Here is a 19,506-nt window from a genome sequence, read left to right as displayed (position 1 = left end):
CATATTACTAAAAAAAAAAAAAAAAAAAAAAAAAAAATGTGCTTGGTATAATTTGTGAAAACAACCTTAGGAGAGTTGAGATATGCATTTACCGTGGCAAAGGTACCTTAGAGACATTATAATACGTTCACTAAACTTGCTGGAGGAGGATACAGAATTGAGAGGAGCCTATGAATGTGTGTAGTTTGAGATGTACCTTGATATGTATGGTGTTCAGCACTTGGCATGCAAAAATATTCACATATAACATGCCTTTTACACTGTGCTGGGAATTTTTAAACCTTGAATATATTTGCTTCAAAATAAGGAAATACATATATAAAGAAATAATGTTTCTTACCACATGTGCACATACCATATTAGAAAAAATGGTTCAATGAAACAAATATAAGCCAAAAAAGCAAGAATTTATGATTACACAGATGTGATATTGTCTTCAGATTCTTTCTCTCCCAAGTTAACACTGCCTGTAATGGTAGATTCTTCATGAGCTGCAGCGTTGTCTTGTATTTTTTTTGAACAACGTGGTATTTGACCACAAAAGTACATATAAATCCATGGATTAACACAGCTGTTAAGATTCCCTAGGAGCATAAGAATGGCTATTACTGGACCTGAAAGGAAAAGAATTTATAAGTCATTCAGAGAAGACAAAGGAACATGTTGCAGGGGAAATTCTCTCTCTCTCTCTCTCTCTCTCTCTCTCTCTCTCTCTCTCTCTCAATGAAAAACTGGTTTTTATACCCTGAACAGATGTTTATGCCCTGAAGAGTAAGCTCACTTAATAAAAGAACGTTAATAAAAGATATACATAAGAAATTTTTTGATCCCATTGATCTTCAACCAATTAACTTACTATAGATTTGTTTGGGAATGGCTGAAGATTTTCCAAATATCGTTAGAAACATTTTGTCTATATTTCTCTAGAATCAGATTATTGTTCAATTCAACGTAGTGTTTCTCTTGCACTATAGACTATTTGGAAATGTCTCGTTCAGTTTTGACTTGAGCAAATACTCCAGTTGATCTGCTCCAGTTGTTCATAAATCATAATGGGCATAACATTCAGCAGCCTTTGGGGCACAAGCATTTCAATAAGTTTTGAAGCAAAATTCTACTCATTTAAAAACAATTGATTTCCTGTGTTTGTTCTTTAAATTGGCAATAAATGTCATTTGATGATTTTTTCTTATTAAGCCGTTTAATATTATGCCCACGTTTAGAACGATTATAAATCCATCCAGATATTTAAAATATAGCAATGTGATTATTGGCTATGTATCGGGCAAGATCATTGGCCTTACCTTCAGTCCTAGCATCACTGGGGTGCCAGGCAGTCCACAGCTGTGCGATGAAAAAAGGTGACCAACAGAAAATATAAGCCACAACTATCACCACTGTCATCTTTATAGTCTTGATCATAGCCTTCGATGTACAACTTGCATTGTTTCCCTGGCATGGCTGTATTTGCTTCTGATTCGTCACTTCCAATTCATTGCAGCTTTTCAAATGCATGTGCATTTGAATTGCTCTGCAAATCCTCACATGACATACTATGAGGACAGCTGCAGGGAGGAAGAAAATAGCTATGGAAATCCAAGTCACATACACCTTTGTGCCCCAGGGTTCAATGAAGTCAGCTTGGCAGTCAAAGATGCCTGGGGATACCTCTCTCTTCCGAAAGATAAATACCTGGGGAACGCTGAAGACCAGAGAAATGAACCAGCTTGTGCAGATTGGAGGGTTCCAAAGGGCCGTCTTCTTTGGAAAAGAGGCCATGGGGTGGCACACCGCTTGGTATCTATCCAGTGCCATAACCACGATCATATAAGTGGAGGCAAACATGCTCAACAGCTGGAGATAAATGATGGTTCTGCACAGAATGTCTGGGCCCATGAAAACATCTGTAATTTTCCAAAAGAGCTGTGGAAGGACTTGGAAGAATGCAACCATCAGGTCTGCAATGCTCAGGTGAAGCAGGAAAACATACATCCTAGACAACTTCATTCTTCTCCTCCATAACACCAGGATGAGGATGATGTTGCCCACAGACGCTGTCGCAAATATTATCCCCAGCACAGCAATTTCTACCAGAGCTAATTGTTCATTTCTCGATTGCCTTTCGGGAAGAGCTGGTGCATTTGTGGAGTTGAGAAAACCGGGAAGGAAAGGAACGCCAGGCTCATAGTCATCTTTGGAAAATGAGAAATTCTCCATAATGCAGAAGAGCTACTTTCAGAGAGGGTCACTTAGGTTGGCAGCCGTGGAAGACAAGCTATTAAATATATCGCCAGTTGTTTATGTTTCAGTGTGTCTTGGAACATATGGGTTCACGCACCAGTGGACTTGAATTTCAAACTTTCTCTCTCGTTGTCCAATAAAAACATCTAAAAACTAAAAAAAAAAACCACAGCAGCTTTACTCTTAACAAGTAGATCTTTATGTAACTTGAGAAACTGCAGTTGTCTTAGCCAGGAGGAAAATCAGAAACACATACATACACTGAAACTTGTTGGCTTATAGAAAGTGAACTACCTATTTGCATTGACATCCCAAAATAAAAGCAGCCAAATTCATGCTTATACATTTGCTTATGGAATATTTGCCTAGTATCTACGTGACAACTGTGTTCTTTAATGTACCATAATTCTCTTCATCATATAATGACAAAGCTTTCTACGTATGTACGTGGAAAGGCTGTGCACTTTTTCATCAAAAAGGAATGAAAACCCCCAGAACAAAGAAGTAGGCTAAAAACAATATATTCAACAAGGGGACCATATTTTCCCATTAACTTTTTTCTCCCACCACAAAAAGGTGCATTCACTATAAAAGATGTCTCCAAAAATAATCCTAGTTCTCCTTTGTTCTTTCCTTGTACAAAATTAAATATCATGATTGGAATCCCTTTGTCCAAACAAAATAAATCCATGTCAATATAACCTAGAACTACACATCTGTTCTTGTATTTTTCACATTGAGCAAAAATACAATGGAGGATGCAGATTTAAAAAGTGCAAATAAGATATTCTTTGCCGTTTGAATGACTGCAGCTTGTGAAACTGCCAAGCAGATTTACAGCTCTCCAGGCTTCTTCTTTTCTTGGTATGGACTACACTGTTTTATTGCAAAAAAACCTACTGTTGATTTTGGGAAGGGCATGGCTGCTTCATACATTTACATTTTTAAGATGTGCCCATATTAGTCTGCAATGAAAATACGCAATGCATGAATGCAACAAAAATGTGATAGCAAATACACAATTTTGTAGCGGTTCCTCATACCAGTTCTTCCAGAATAGATTCCCAATGAGGGTATACTCGGAAGCAAACACAAGGCTGCCTTGCTGAGTATTGTACAAAAGCAGCTCCACAGCAGAGCTAAAATCCTACACCTGTCGCTGTAGTCTCTACAGTATTATCAAACAGAGGTGTGCAATATTTTGGTCTACATTCCGACAAATATTCCCTCAATTTCCCCCCTTTGCTCCCCGCCCTACTATCATAAATATCAAATGGTCCCAAGCAAACACTGTCCCTTGTTTCTTATTTCCACCAGTTTAAGGCATGTTGTGTATCGGCAAACTAACAGGTCAACTCTTCTCTCTGTATTCATTAAAAAGGGCTATAGTACTTACTTAGCTTGCAGGTGTTGTTAAGTCTTGATAATCAGTGTCCATAAAGCAAAACGAATCCACAGTATCCTCAAAACGAGTGTTCCCCTGCCTGCTTAAAGCTGCATAGCAATAACTGAGCGACTGAGAAATATTTCTCCAGCTTTGATTCTGGAAAAAAATTGGGGGGGACGTCCTTGCATTTGTTATATTGCAAACTCTTATGTACTTCGGCTTCTCTTAAGGTCAACAATTCTTCCACAGCGAACACTTGGTTTGTATTTAGATGAGGTTTTCAAGAGAAAATACTCCTAGTCACCGGATGTGTGAAATTGCTGCAAGTTCATCAAATCCTTCCCTTTAACATAAACATAGCCTCATGTTTTCTGCTTCTCTTTTATAGTGTGCTATATATTAATGTTGTTTGGACTAGAAATGTAAACTGATGTTCCCGAAACAGCGAAAGCCTGGCTTTTACAGTGGCAAAAGTGACCGCAAATGGAATGCCATACATTAGTGTTCAGGTTCCTTCACATTTACAGGAAGTAGTAGCTGGTCACAGTCCAGTATATTTTGAAATGCTTTTCTGGAATGTATAGTTTCGCAGGTGATGCTTGCAGATCTTCTTCTCGAAACAAATTCAGAAAGCCACTTATAATTCAGCTATGCATTTCTTCCCCTGCTAACCTGAAAGCACATCCAACACAACCCCCAATGAATGCTGGGAAATGCAGTTTATTAAGGATGCTGGGAATTATAGTGCTGTGAGAAGGAAACTATAGTTCCCAGGATTCTTTGGAGGTAGTCACGTGCTTTAAGTGTGCACTGAGTGTGTATTATAATTGTATGGCATGGATCTGTCCTAAGCCAAACCTCTTCTGATCCCCCTTAAATGCAGACTGCCAAGATCCTAAATCTATTTTAGATTTCATGCATAACCATGTGCCAAACCACATGCACTAGTTCTCATTTTACAGTTGCTTATGAATGTGGGCACATGTGAGCCACATCTAAGGGTTTTGCATCCTCAAGGACCGCAACTTGAGTAACCAAGATCTTGCTCTCCAGGGTTTCTGCAGCAGGCAGTTTGCCAGTCCCCACTGACCAAGACGACATCTGCGTCCTTGGCTAAGAGCTCAAGCCGTTCCTGCCAGTTTGATAACTTCTTTGCTGAAATTATTCCAAAATCTGTGGGAAAAAAGGAACAAGTGTGCACCTGCTTCTTCATCTCTCATCACAAAAATGCCAACTGTTATGTACTGAAATTCTCACCCTGGGCCAGCAGAGGGATACTGTAGATAGTTCAGGTCCACATATGCAAATAAGGGATCGAAAGTGACGTTCAGTGATTGGATAGTTACAGAAAATGGTTACTGTTGCGTTCTAGTGGAGCTCTATATAAGCAGGCTGGCTGAACCCTTCAATTCAGTTCTGTTCTGACCTGTGAATAAACAAGAGCTGTTTGGAGAATCGCTGGGTCGTCTGATATGTTCACTCACAACTTAACACCAACACTCAGGAAACGGGTGGACTGTGAACCTGCACCATTCCATTTCTTTCTGTGTTTGAATAAGATAAAACACAACAAGGAAAGTGCATAGTTCTTTGGATCAGATTATAGCTTTCAATGCAATTTGCCTTCCTGACCTCTTTGGGTTGAGCTTTTCATTCATTTACAATGTCCAAAACTGAAATGCAGAAACAGTTGTGCACTACTATCATGTTTTCAAGGTCCAGATATCACATTGCAATCTACGGCTGTGTATACGCTACAGCTTTAAAGCACATTTGAAGCACATTCTTTCCCTGAAAGAATTCTGGGCACTGCAGTTTGTGAAGAGCTACTAAAGATTGTAACTCTGTAAGGGGGTAAACTACAATTCTTTGAGGGAAAGAATGTGCTTTGAAGGTCTAGTGTGTACACAGCTATTGTGTGTTTCCTTCTCCCTTTGGAAATGGGGGGGGGGTGAAGCGGGAATTATGACTGCAGATGGAGAATCATGCCAAACATATAAAATATTAAATCATTAAGCTCGCTTCGTGCTCATGAGATATATGACATTACAGTGGTACCTCAGGTTAAGTACTTAATTCGTTCTGGAGGTCTGTCCTTAAGCTGAAACTGTTCTTAACCTGAAGCACCACTTTAGCTAATGGGGCCTCCCACTGCTGCCGCACCACTGCCGCGCGATTTCTGTTCTCATCCTGAAGCAAAATTCTTAACCTGAGGTACTATTTCTGGGTTAGCGGAGTCTGTAACCTGAAGCGTATGTAACCTGAGGTACCACTGTACAGTGAGTTTTCAGGTTCCCCACCCACCAAAAAACTGTGTTAAGTTGTGGGTTGACATAGCAGACGACACAGCGATTTCTCCCAAGCAGCTCTTTATTTTGTAAGCTGGAACAGAACTAAGCTGAGGAGCTCAGTCAGCCTGCTTATATAGAGCTCCAGAACAATGTAACTGTTGCCATTTTCTAAAACTATCCAATCACTGAACGTCACTTTTCGATCCTTCATTTGCATACAAAACTATCCAATCACTTTTCGATCCTTCATTTGCATCCCCCTGCTGGCCCAGGGTGAGAAACCTCAGTACATAACACCCCTCCCCACCGAGATAAGGCGTTAGTTACAATCGTAATGGTTTCCTTATATACAGCACTACACGTAATGGTTCAATTAGGCACAAAAGCATACCGGTTACATTTCCCATACTTAGACCAACAGTGATACATGTCCAACAACATAGTCCTTTAAATAAGTTGGGTGCTTGGAAACTCTGCCAGACCGCCGGGGACTGGTAGCCAAGTTCGGGGGGCCACACAATTCTTGCTGAGGCTGTGGTGCAACCCTAGGTGGCGTTGAAACCAAATCCCCTGGATCCGCTGCTGTAGGTGGAGCCTCCGCAAGTGGAGTGGTCTGAGCCTGTGGTAAGTCTGGCAGACCCTCTGAAGCGGCTTGGTTTGGCTCCACGCTGGCAGTTTGCGAGGGAGGTGTAGGTGGAGCCTCTCCATCTGTAAGTATCTCTTCTGGAGTCACGAGCGCAGTTGTGGGCACCATGGTGGTGTCCAAGTCCCAAACCCTGCGCCTAAGCTGGTCTATGTGCCGGCACCACAAGCGTCCGTCTTCGAGTGCCACCTGGTACGAGTGAGGTCCAGTGACTCCCACTACTGTGGCTGGCACCCAAGGAATGTCCCCCACATAGTTCCGGGCAAAGACCTGGTTTCCTGGAACAAATGACCGTGGCACGTTGGCACAGCCTGGGGGTTCGGGCACGGCAAAGTCCGGGTGCAGCCGGTCGAGCGGGGACCTGAGGCGGCGGCCCATAAGCAGTTCAGCAGGACTCCGCCCTGTGGCCGCATGAGGGGTGATGTGTTGCACGAACAAGTATTTGGCGAGCCGCTCATGCCAGTCTCCCCAGTCCAGGCGCGCCAGTGCCTCTTTTGCCGAGCGCACCATTCTCTCCGCTTGCCCGTTGCTGGATGGATGAAATGGTGCCGTTAGGGCATGGCGGATGCCCAGTCCCAAAAGATACCGCTCAAAAGTGCCTGACGTGAACTGTGGTCCGTTGTCGGAGACAAGGACATCAGGACACCCATGCATCACAAACAGGCCTCGCACCTGGATGACGGCCTCGGTAGTGGTGGAGGGCATCAGGGCCACCTCCAACCATTTGGAATAGGCGTCCACCACTACCATAAAGGTCCGGCCATGATAGGGTCCAGCCAGATCGATGTACACCCTCGACCAGGGTGTCTTTGGCATCTCCCAGGTGTATCCTTTAGCTGCCGGTGGTGCAGGCCTCGATTCTTGGCACGCTTGACAGGCGGACACCCAGGCAGTGATGGCATCGTCCATGTTAGGCCACCAGACGTAACACCAAGCCAACGCCTTCATTTTGACAATTCCCGGGTGGCCAATGTGTAGAGCCTCCAGGACGCGTTGACGGAGTCTTTGGGGAATCACGACGCGGTCTCCCCACAGCAGACAGCCGTGATGAGCCGAGAGTTCATGTTGTCTGGTTGCAAAGGGCTGGAACTCTGATGCAAAAGGCCCCTGTGGCCACCCCCTCCACACCCAGTTGAGCACATGGCTGATGGTGTGATGCTGGGCAGATGCAGAGGCCACAGTGGCAGCTGATACAGGCGCTGCCGGAAGATCCTCAATCAGGAGGAGCGATGAAGCTGGAGCCGGGTCTTCCACAAATGCTGGAAAAGGGCAACGGCTGAGGGCGTTGGCATGGCCCATCGATTTCCCCGGGCCATGGTAGGCAGCCAGGAAAACAGTCCATCGCAGCATGTGCGGCGAGAGGACCGGTGGAGTTGGACGATCACCGGCGAGGAGGCCCAGGAGCGGCTTGTGGTCGGTGATGAGGTCAAAAGTCCTGCCATAGAGGTATTCATGGAACCTCTTCACTCCAGCCACAAGTGCCAGTGCCTCCTTGTCGAGCTGGCTGTAATTCCGTTCCGTCGGAGATAGAGTCCTGGAAAAGTAGGCGAGCGGTGCTTCTCTTCTGTCTGGAAAACGGTGACTAAGGACAGCGCCAATGCCAAAAGGTGAGGCGTCGCAGGCAAGGACCAGTGGCCTGGATTCACTGTACTGTACCGGCACACTGTCCGATGAAAGGAGAGCCTTGACCGCGTTGAAGGCCGCCGTCTCCCGATGACCCCAGGACCAAGGCGTCTTTGTGCTGAGGAGTCGGTGAAGAGGCTCAGCCACCGTGGCTTTGTGGGGCAGGAACATGTTATAAAAGTTCAGCAGCCCCAGGAACGCCTGCAACTCCGTCTTGTTCTTTGGGATGGGGGCCTGCTGGATAGCGCGGATCTTGGATGTAGTCAGGTGAAGGCCGGAGGCGTCGATAAGATAGCCCAGGAACTCTACCTGTGGAACGGCGATCTGGCACTTCTCCCTCTTTACCTTTTACCTTTACCTTTACTCTTGGAATCTGGTCAGCACGGCACGGAGGCACTCGAACAGCTGCTGGTGTGAGTCTGCGGACACCAAGACGTCATCAAAATATGGTACCACGCCCGGAAGCCTTTGCAGGAGACGCTCCATAAGGCTTTGGAAGAGCCACACTCACCCCGAACTGCAACCGGCGGCAACGGAATGCCCCTTGGTCTGGGCTTCAGCAGTGGCATCATCGACGAGCAGTTGTTGATAGGCTTTGACAAGGTCCAGCTTAGCAAAGACCTTACCCTCACCCAGGGAATGCAGCAGGTGTTGGATAACAGGAACCGGATAAGCGTGCTGCTGAAGTGCCTTGTTGATCATGCACTTGTAGTCAGCGCAGATTCTCACCGACCCGTCTGGCTTGACAGGCATGACGATGTGGGTTTCCCACTTGGCATGGTCAACTGGCTCCAAAACTCCTTGGGCGATCAGCTTGTCCAGTTGTTCGTCCACCTTAGCCTTGAGAGCAAAGGGAACCCGGCGTGGCTTTAGCTTGATGGGGGCGACTTGTGGATCAAGGTTAAAGGAGATGGGCGTACCTGTATATTGCCCCAAAGTGCCGTCAAAAACCTCGGCAAAGTCTTTGACCAGACCCTCAGTCTCTGCGTTAGAGATGCAGTTGATGCCGGTGACTTCCAGGCCGAGGGCATCAAACCAGTCTAGCCCTAGGAGGCTTGGCCGCTGACCTTCGACCACCAGCAGCCGGAGCAGGCCCAAAAAATCCTTGAAGGCGATCCGGAACCGGCCAGCGCCTACCACAGGAATGTCGTTTCCCTGGTAGTCTCTCAGGTGTACACGGTGAGAGTCGAGTTGCCTTTTGGACACTCTGGGTACCAGTCTTTTGATGGTGCTCCAAGACATGATGGACAGGGCAGACCCGGTGTCGATCTCCATGTCACATGGAGCTCCTTCAATGAGCACCGTGACGTTCAGCTTGCGTCGCGTAGGCGAGTCAGTTTGGCCAATCGTGGTTCCAGACGGGCAGCGGCAGTTGGTGAGAGCGAAACAGCTTTCCTTGGCAGACTGGAGTGAAGACTTGGACTTGCGAGTCGGTGAAGGGGGGGTGTCAGACGGAGCCGATCGGCAGACCTTAGCAATGTGGCTCCTTCTGGAACACATCCGACAGATGGCGTCTCTGAATCGACACTTGGCACGGGAATGGTTGCCTCCGCAGACGGCACATTCCGGTTGGCCCTTGGACTTCTGTTGCAACTTCCTGCACTACCGCTTTGTTTGGTGCACGTCATCGTCTTCACTGGAGGATGTCTCATCACTGCTGGCCTCTTCGTGATGCACTGGAACTGGCTTCCTAGCAAGACGTGGGCTGCTGGACTTGCGGATCTCCTGGGCGGAGCGTTCAGCAGCTTCTGAGGTCACAGCCTCCTCAATGGCTTTCTGTAGCGTGAGGTCTGGCTTGGCGAGGAGACGCCGTTGCAGATGGATGTCCTAGACCCTGCAGACGATTCGATCCATCAGGGCATCGTCTAAGTCTCGGACCTCACAGTGCATTGCAGCCTGTCTGAGGGCAGTGGTGTAGTTGTTGATTGATTCCCCCTCTGCCTGGTTCCGGTGGTAAAACGCATGGCGGGCAGCAATCTTGGACGGCTTCGGTGCGTAGTGGTTGCGGAGCTTCTCTTGGATCATGTCCCACGGTGTTGCCTGGACTGCTTCAGGCGCAACCAATGCTCGGGCCGTCTCAAACACCTCAGGCCCACAGAGGCTGAGGAATAGGCCCCACTTCCGTTCCTTTGATACTGCTGTCAGCTCATTGGCTTGGAGGTAGCAGTCAAACCGAGCGAGGTAGGAGTCCCATGATTCAGAGGCTGGCGCAAACGGTGGTAGAGCCACAAGTGAAGCCATGATTCCGATGCCGGCGTGAAGGGCGATGGATGGAACACAGTGCTCTAGCCAGAACAGTCAGCTCTGAATTGGTTCTGTCCAGTTATTTCGCTCAGTGATTTCACTCTGTGATTCAGCTCAGTGATTCAGCTCAGTTCAAAGGATGGCTGTGCTCTGATGTCGATCGATCCCATCCTCGTCGCCAGTGTTAAGTTGTGGGTTGACATAGAAGACACAGCGATTTCTCCCAAGCAGCTCTTTATTTTGTAAGCTGGAACAAAACTAAGCTGAGGAGCTCAGTCAGCCTGAGCTCCAGAACAATGTAACTGTTGCCATTTTCTAAAACTATCCAATCACTGAGCGTCACTTTTCAATCCTTCATTTGCATAACTATCTACAGTATCCCCCTGCTGGCCCAGGGTGAGAAACCTCAGTACATAACAAACTGGATATAAGGGTCAAGCCAGACTTAACATTTGACTCATAGAGTTGCATCAAGAATGCACATGCAAACTTCCATAACGATATATCAATTTTTTAAAGCTGATTTTCATTTTCTCCTTCTCCCATTGAGAAATGTGTGCTGGGACTATGACTGCAGACCCTTCCAAATATGCAGTGTTCAATGAAGTTATCCTATTTTTTAAATGAGCCAAAATACATGGGTCTATTAGACCAAAGACTTCACATAACTTGCACCACAGAACATATGGGCTTTTGCCACTGTTGACCAACCTTTTGCCCCATTGTGGTGTTTTGCTTCAGAACGTCTGCCTCAGTTTTTGGCTCTGATCCCAAGACACTGTTTTTTAAGAGAACTAAGTGAAGCAGAGTCTGTTCAGACTCTGGGAGCCTGGAAGAACTCTAGAAGGCCTCTTGCTTAGTTTGGATGGACATTCGATATCCCCTAAAGGGGGAAAGGAACTATGTTTGCTAGAGGAAAAATAACAAAACCAAGGTCCTTAGAAGTTTACAATTACATTAGAATAGTGGTGGTTGTTCATTTGTATTGTAATAAAAAATGGGGTTATCAACCAGTTAAAAATATTTTGTCCAGTTGTCCAAAAATTGATGAGTTAAAAAAAAGTTTGCCTACCTCATTGAATTCAGACTTACTCCTAGGTAAATACATACTGCAGCATTAATATAGATAATATTTTTTAGGAAACTTAACCAGGCAATTTTTCTCAGTTAAGCTCAAGGGAAATATTTCTCTAATTTGGATTTTCACTGACTTTTTAAAAGCACTAAATAGTGAATTTAAAATTCCTGAAGCTACATGGGGCACTTCTAGGTGGCTGTTCACTCTGGAGTCTGTGGTTTGCATGCATGCAAGTTTGGAACAGTTTCCACACGACATTGTCTTAATCTGAAAGCTTACCCATATTATTTCCCCATTTAATCCAAATTTACAATTTCTGTGGAAAAGCCAGTAAGTAGCAAAACAAAACATAAATGGTAAATCTGGAATTAATTGGGGTAGGGGAATAAGGTTGGCATTTTTATTGGGTTGGTGCTATGTGGATGCTGCAAAAATAATAAAATAATAAAAATGCTCAGCACCAAGTACAGAAGAAGCTGCCATGTGGAGGCACCCACAATGAATAGGTTAGAATAGTTTCTCCCTTGTGTGCAGTGATTATCAACCACAAAATGTATCACAAGAACTTTACTTCATAGTTTGGCTAAGTAGCCAGGATGTTTCAATAGGAAGAGCTGTTGACTACTTCATCGTTAGGATAAAAATAGGCTCTGCGATATCTGGGATTTTTCAGTGTAATTATGGTAACATAAACATAGTCCTTCTAGGAACAGAATGATTGCTAGCAGATGTATGTAGCCATATAAACAAGATTACCAAAGGAATATTTATTGTTTCAGCATGCAGGAATATGAAGAGAGAGTATCAGAGATTCTGTAAAATTTCACAACGCTCTAGATTTTTTTACTTATCAGCTGCACCTTCATTGATAAACTTGTAATGGTTTCATATTATATTGCACAATTTTTTGGCCGTTGGTTGGATCCAACCTTAGCCATGCTTAGAGTTGATCCGTTGAAATCAGTGTGACTTAAGTTAGTAATGATGACTACCGTTCAGTTGTTGATTTCACTAAGTGTAAGCATGACTAAGGCTGCAGTCCTAACCCCACTTAACTAGGACTGGGAGTACACCCCATTGAATTCAATAGGACTTAATTCCAAGTAGACATGTCTAGGATTGTGCTGTAAGTCTGTATCCAGCCCAGTATGCTTTGCATCCATTATTTCAGTGGATATTTTCTGATTCTTGCATCTCCTTCCTCTAAAATATGATGCCCTTGTAACAGCCAGTGTGGTGTACCAATTCAGTGTACTGAATGTTAGACTAGGACTTGGGAGACCATGGTTCAAATGACCAGTCAGCAAGGAAGTTCACTGGGTGACTTTGTCAGCAACTGCTTCCCAGCCTAAATTACTTCAGAGGGTTGCTGTGAGGATTAAATCAGGAGGGGAAGAACCATGTATGCCATCTTGAGCATCTGGGAGAAAAAGGTGTGTGTGCAGTGGGCAGTGTGTGTGAAATGGAAACAGCACTGTGGAGATTGGAAGAGACAAAAACAAAACCAGCTGAGTTTCCTACCACAGTTAGCTGCAACAGGTTTAGCTTTGGAGGGGCTGAACACATGCTTACTGTAAGAATATGTTGTATGTCAGGGCTAGGGAGCCTATGGTCCTCCAAAATGTTGCTGGACTACAATTCCCATCACCCCAACCATTGGCGATATTGGCTGAGGCTGATGGGAACTGGAGTCTAGCAACCTCTAGAGCAGTGTTTCCCAAACTTGGAGATCCAACTGTTTTTGAGCTACAATTCCCACCATCCCTGACCACTGGTCCTGCTAGCTAAGGATGATGGGAGTTGTAGTCCAAAAACAGTTGGAGACCCAAGTTTGGGAAACCCTGCTCTAGAGGAATACAGGTTCCTCAGCCCTGTGCTTACTTCCTACTTGGATAATTAAAACAGATTATACAAAAGTACAGTGGTACCTCTGGTTACAAACTTAATTCGTTCTGGAGGTCCGTTCTTAACCTGAAACTGCTCTTAACCTGAGGTACCAATTTAGCTATTGGGGCCTCCTGTTCCCGCCGTGCCACCAGTGCACAATTTCTGTTCTCATCCTGAGGTAAAGTTCTTAACCTGAGGTACTACTTCCGGGTTAGCGGAGTCTGTAACCCGAGGTGTTTGTAACTCAAGTTGCCACTGTATTCTAATTCTCCGGTATAAGCAAAACCCTGTAGTGCTGGTGTTGTCCCTGGGATTTCTCAGTACTCAAAACAGGGAGTGCCTAATAATACTTTTCCAAAGAAAAGGAATACATCCAATTACTATTGTTATCATTAGATTAAAAAATCAGATGTAACTGTGCTCAGATAACTTAATCAGACACACCTTCTATCTCCCTGCAGTTCACAAACTATAAATCAAGCAGGGGAACTTGAACCTTAATCTAACAAAGGAGTAAGACTAGTGGCACAACAGGAGATCAGTACATGACTCTTTTTATCCCCTGGGAGATCTTATCTGTAATAGTAATTTTTTTAACCTGCTTTCAATGGAACCCGCAGTGTCATTGTATATCGGGGGTCATAGGTTAACCTTGGATTCTTATTTATAGGGATGGATTTCACCGACTACAAAAGCATCACTTACTTGTGGGGAAGCACTGCCTGCACATGAATTTTGCCCCTGAGACTCCCAACTCACATCCAGCCGGATGACAGTAACTGAACTTTCCCCTCTATCAATCTGTTTGCTGAAAGAAAAACCCAAGAAGGTTCTTCAAACTGCTTTTGAAAATGGAAAAAGCTGTGTGAATGTCACACTTATTTTTGACTGCTGAGTATTACCCACGGAGCTCATTTTTATCTGTGATCTGTGCCACTGTTGTTTTAAATTGTGTTTTTAATGCTGTGTATTCTACCTTATTGGTTATTGTGGAAGGAAAGAGCAGGGTGGAAAACCATACAAATAAAAAAATATATGCCTGCCTGCTGATAGCCTTGGTGTTCCAACAACGCGTTTCATTCAGTGATGGTTGGAGAAGATGACTTACCTAGATTCCTCTCTTGAAAAGGGGGCTTCAGACAGGAGCAGAAGAAAAAATGAACAGAGAGCTGTGATTTTGGACTGTGATCTAAAAGCATTGGGGGGGGGAGGGAGGTGGCAATACCCCTAAATATATGATATGGGAGCTGTGAACTTTGCCTGTTAGAATGGTTAAGCTCAGTGCTATTTTTCTAGAAAAAGAGGGGCCAGGACTCACAATGAACACCTCCTTGTTCTCTTATAATAGCAATGGCACCCACCTGAGAGATGCTGGAACTGAGTTCCAGTGAATTCTGGCTGGGGGGGAAAGCCCTGATTAAGCTATGCCTCCACCTATGAACAACCTGTGTCAATAAAGCAAACGCTACAGAACATCAATAAGACTTCAGTTGACCTCCTACCAAAGGACATCAAACCTGGGTAAGTGCTGCATGGACCACCAGAATGCTTAACCCACAGAGGAAGGATGTGCATAACAATGGCATACACTTCCATAGACCAGAATTCATTTCATCACATGCATGGAGGGTTCTCCTAAGTTGGCAGGTGTATATGTAAAGAAACAGGTGGAAGGGAAGAAAGAAATGTAAGCAGTTAAGTCAGAGTTGAGGAAAATGCCAAAAAATAATAATACAGATCATGTCAATTACATTGCAGTTTAAATGTATGTAAAAGGGGGGGAGGGGTAAAGGAAAGTGCACATCCGGACATTAGTAAGCTGATTAACACCTGCTGTGTTGAAAACTGGTCCGCCTGCTCTTGTTCGAGCATGTTTAAAGGCAATCCAGGGCTTGACCTAAATGTAAAAAGTGTGTTGGCTCACCTAGATCAGTCTCTGTATTTGTGACTTCTTCTTCTGTTGGGAAACAAAATCTCCTTTATCTCCTTGTAACTGGCTCTACAAGGTATTCTAAGCTGCATCTGCCTGCGCTGCTTGCCAAATTAAACGAATTGGCAGAGTGGTCCAAATCCTTGCCAAGGTGGGGCAGAGTGGCAGATCAGCCGCTGCATCTGAAGCTCTGCCAGATTACGCCAGCCAGGAAAGAAGATAGGGGAGCTGTTTTTGTTTAAGTTTTTATTTATTTACTTATTTTGCTGTGCCGGCTCCGAGTTGGCATAGCTGAGGACCCTGTTTTAGGTTTCTCTCTGGTGTATGGTGCGGTTGGCTGGCTCTGCTTACACATACCCCATAACCCCATTTCGGGCCCTATATTGGCTACTGACTGTCTTTAAGGACCGGTGTTATATGGTCTCGGCAGCTGCTCCCAGTCACCAGTCTAGTTGCTGCATTGTGGATCAGTTGTAGTTTCCGAGTCACTTTCAAAGGTAGCCCCACATAGAGCGCATTGTTGTAGTCCAAGCAGGAGATAACCAGTGCATGTAGCACTCTGGAAAGACAGTGTGCAGGCAAGTAGGGTCTCAGCCAGAGCTGCCTTTTAAATATATGGTGCGAATGTGACCTAATGTACATCCCACCTTCCAATATATAATCCATACTGTCAGAGTCACCCGTGGTCCCAGCTCACAAGAGACCAAAGTCCAGTCCGGCTTATGTACAAAAGTTTTTATTGAAGAACATTCTTAGCTCCACAGCCTAGCTCCGTGACTCTACGTCTGTTACGCTTAGACCGCTGAAGTCCCCTCTGAGTCAGTCCCGCCTCTACACCAGTTTAAGAGGCTTGTACTGGTCCACCTCTTCCTCTCTTTCCTTTTCCGCAGGGTCTTTCTGCCCCCCTGTGTTCTCTCCCTTCGGGACTCCCCAGAGGCTGAATCCTCTGGCGCCTCCTCCCCCCTCCTTCGGGCTTTGGGACCAGGCTCCTCCCCAGGACTCTCTTCATTTCCGCGCGCCTCCCATTTTGAACTTGGCGCGCGTACGTTGCTCCTGACCTTCCCTTCGACAGTTACACTGCCCTCGATACTACTTTCCTCCCCTTCCGGCAGGACGTTTTGCCCTGATCTCCTTCCCCTCTCTGCTTCCTGTTCTGCTCCTTCTGACACACTGGTCACTCCACCCCCCTCACTCCGTTCCAGCGGAGCAGCCGGTCCCGATCTCCAACTCCCACTGGGGGTTCCCCCTTCGTTTCCCTGCTCCTGACTGCTTCCCCCTCTAGCTCCCCTTGGCTTGACCAGAGGGGCTCCCTTTTGGGAGTCCTCCGATTCACTGGACGGACTCATGGACAATCTTGGGTCATTGTCGTCCTCTTCCTCGTCACTCTGGAATCCTTCCCCCTCACTCTCTGTCTCCTCCCTCATCTGCGCCTCTCTCCCTGACATCCATCCCCCCCTCGAAGCCCCCCTTCCCCCCTCCCGGCCCTCGGAGGCAGGTCGTGGGAGCCGCAGCTCCTCGGAGGTAGATGCAGGATACAGTTCGTTTGCTTCAATGTCCTCTGCTAGCAGCTCGGTGTATGTGTGTTCGAATGCGGGTTCTTCACCCAAGGTGTTCTCGGCTCCCTCTTCCATTGCTACTTCGTCTGGTGCTGCCTGCCAAGGCCCCGTCAGCCATTTCTTGCGCCAGTCGTCCTCTGGTTGCTCGTCCCACCAGTAAGAGGGTTCTGTGTCTACCCCCGAACACGATCCCCTGGGCGGGCTTGAGTCTGGCGTTCTCTCCTCGGCGGAAGAAAAGCCCCTGAAAGTACTGTCTGAAAGTGTGGGCGTAAAGAGCCAGTCATCAAAGTACTCGGCTGGCATGGGTCTATGCGGGAAAAGTGCATGGAACTCGTCTTTCAGAAGAGGTTCGTCTAAAGCGTAGTCCGGCACCCAAATATTGGCACTGGCCGGGGTACCCTCTCTGGCTAGAAAGTATTCTACTCCCTCTACCCCCCATCTCGAGTCCAGGATCTCAGTGACCTCGTTGAGTGGTTCGGCCCTGGGCGCCCCCTCCCTCTCGGGTGACTGAGTGCGTGCGTGCGGTACTGTTTCAGACTCCTGAAACCTGTGCGGGGTCTTGTAGGGAGTGAGCACCGACCTATGAAAGACCGGGTGCACTCTGGAACCTTCGGGGAGGGCCAGTCGAAAAGCTACAGGGTTGATCCTAGCCTCCACCTGGTATGGCCCTAGCTGCCTGAGTCCCAGCTTCTTCTTAGCCAACGACCTGGCTGGCATCGCTTGGGCCGCTAACCATACCCAGTCCCCCACCTGGATGTCCTCTCCCACTCTCCTGTTTTTGTCTGCCTGCACCTTATATGCTTGTTTGGCTAGCTCCAAATGTCTCCGCAGCTCCTCGTGCACCTCTTGCAGTTCTGGTCGGCTTCTTGTGTCACCCCCTCTCCCGGTGTTACGAACCCCGGGAAGGTTCTGGGATGACGACCATTGTTCGCGAAGAACGGCGTCACCCCCGTCGACGCGTGCTTCGTGTTGTTGTAGGCAAACTCCGCCATCGGCAGGTAGTCCACCCACGCCGCCGGGCGCTGATTGGCGTAACATCTCAGGTACTGCTGCATGATCGCGTTGACTCTCTCTGCTTGGCCATTGGTCTGCGGATGCCTTGCCGACGTTAGGTTGATCTTGACATGCAGGATACCTAGAAGCTTCCGCCAAAAAGTAGAAACAAATTGGTGCCCCCTGTCGGACAGGATGGATTGTGGCAGCCCATGCACCTTGAACACGTGATCGATGAAGAGTTTGGCGGTCTGTTCCGCCGTCGCCACCTTCGCGCAAGGAATGAAGTGCGCCATCTTGGTGAACAGGTCCACCACCACCAGCACTGCCGTCTTGCCTCTGGAGCTGGGCAGGTCAGTGACGAAGTCCAGCGCCACCCTCTCCCACGGTTGCTGTGGCGTCTCCAGCGGTTCCAGTAACCCCGCTGGCTTCTGGTGCACTGGCTTGGACCTCTGACAAGTGTCACACCTGGCGACGTAATCCGCTATCTCTCCCCGCATCTGGGGCCACCAAAAGTCCCTGGCCACCAGTTCTATTGTCTTCTCCTTGCCGAAGTGGCCCGCACTGGGGGCGTCGTGCAACTGCTGCAGAACCCTTGCGCGGAGCTCTTCGCCCGGTACGTAGAGGGCCCCTTTGTGAGTTAACAGCCCGTCGCGTAATTGGAACTCATCGTCCCTCTGCGAACCCCTGCGCAGCGCCTCCATCTTGGATTGTGCAAATCGATCCACTTGCAACGCACGTCGCACCGCGTCCAGGTCGACTGCGATGGTAGCGCACGTCCACGCCTGCGGTGCGAAAATGTGCTTGGCTGCCACTGGCGCTGCTTCCTCGAGATATTGCGGTTTCCTGGAGAGCGCGTCGGCTATAACGTTGGAATCTCCCAGGATGTATTCTATCCTGAAGTCGAAATCCGCGAAGAATTCAGCCCAGCGCATGTGTCTTTGGCTCTGGAGCTTCGCCGTGCGCCAATACTCTAAGTTCTTGTGATCCGTACGGACCTGCACCGTGTGCTTGGCTCCTATGAGGAAGTGTCGCCACGCTTTGAAGGCAGCGTGAATGGCCAACAGCTCCCTGTCCCATATGGTGTAGTTTTGCTCCGCCTTGCTGAGCTTTCGGGAGTAAAAGGCACCGGGTCTCCAATTTCCTTGCGAATCTTCTTGCAGGAGCACGGCTCCCACCGCTCTGTCTGAGGCGTCGGTCTCTACTCGCATGGGTCTGCCCGGATTCACGTGCAGCAGCTGCTCCTCGGAAGCGAAGAGGCTTTTAAGCTTCCTAAAAGAGCGCTCCGCCTGTTCCGTCCAAGCGAACTTCTTCTTCTTGGAACTGAGAGTGTCCGTGATTGCTGCCGTCTCCTTTGCAAAACCCCTGATGAATTTGCGGTAGAAATTGGCGAACCCGACAAATCTCTGGACCTCCTTCCGATTGCGTGGGCTCTTCCAGTCCAACACGGCGCGGACCTTGACGCTGTCCATGGCCAGCCCCTTGTCAGACAGCTTGTAGCCGAGGAAATCCACCTCCGTCACATCAAACTGGCATTTCTCTAACTTGGCGTAGAGCCTGTGTTCTCGCAGTCTCTGCAGGACCTCCTTCACGTCTCTTTCATGAGCTTCCTGCGATTCCGAAAAGATCAGGA

The 19,506-nt window shown here is 47.2% G+C and overlaps 1 protein-coding gene across 1 annotated transcript; it reads right to left on the bottom strand.

Moving 5' to 3' along the window:
* Window positions 1–388: 388 nt before the first annotated feature.
* Window positions 389–4,213, bottom strand: LOC309350694 (mesotocin receptor-like). Its single transcript, XM_081877752.1, has 3 exons — window positions 3,638–4,213; window positions 1,305–2,394; window positions 389–614 (listed from the first exon to the last, which is right to left on the bottom strand). Exons 2-3 carry the CDS (start codon window positions 2,215–2,217, stop codon window positions 415–417), a joined length of 1,113 nt encoding a protein of 370 aa, XP_081733878.1. The 5' UTR covers window positions 2,218–2,394; window positions 3,638–4,213; the 3' UTR covers window positions 389–414.
* Between the last annotated feature and the right edge of the window lie 15,293 nt (window positions 4,214–19,506).

This window comes from Podarcis erhardii, assembly GCF_964252035.2.
Source record: "Podarcis erhardii genome assembly, chromosome: 10".
NCBI classification, from domain to species: domain Eukaryota; kingdom Metazoa; phylum Chordata; class Lepidosauria; order Squamata; family Lacertidae; genus Podarcis; species Podarcis erhardii.
This window is presented reverse-complemented; position numbering and strand designations above follow the sequence as displayed.

What these genes read in the sequence shown, in the direction of transcription:
- LOC309350694 (XM_081877752.1), bottom strand. Translation starts at nt 2,217, where the DNA reads ATGGAGAATTTCTCATTTTCCAAAGATGACTATGAGCCTGGCGTTCCT. An exon ending in CAGTGATGCTAGGACTGAAG is followed by an intron (nt 615 to 1,304) that starts GTAAGGCCAATG and finishes TTTTCCTTTCAG; the next exon opens with GTCCAGTAATAGCCATTCTT.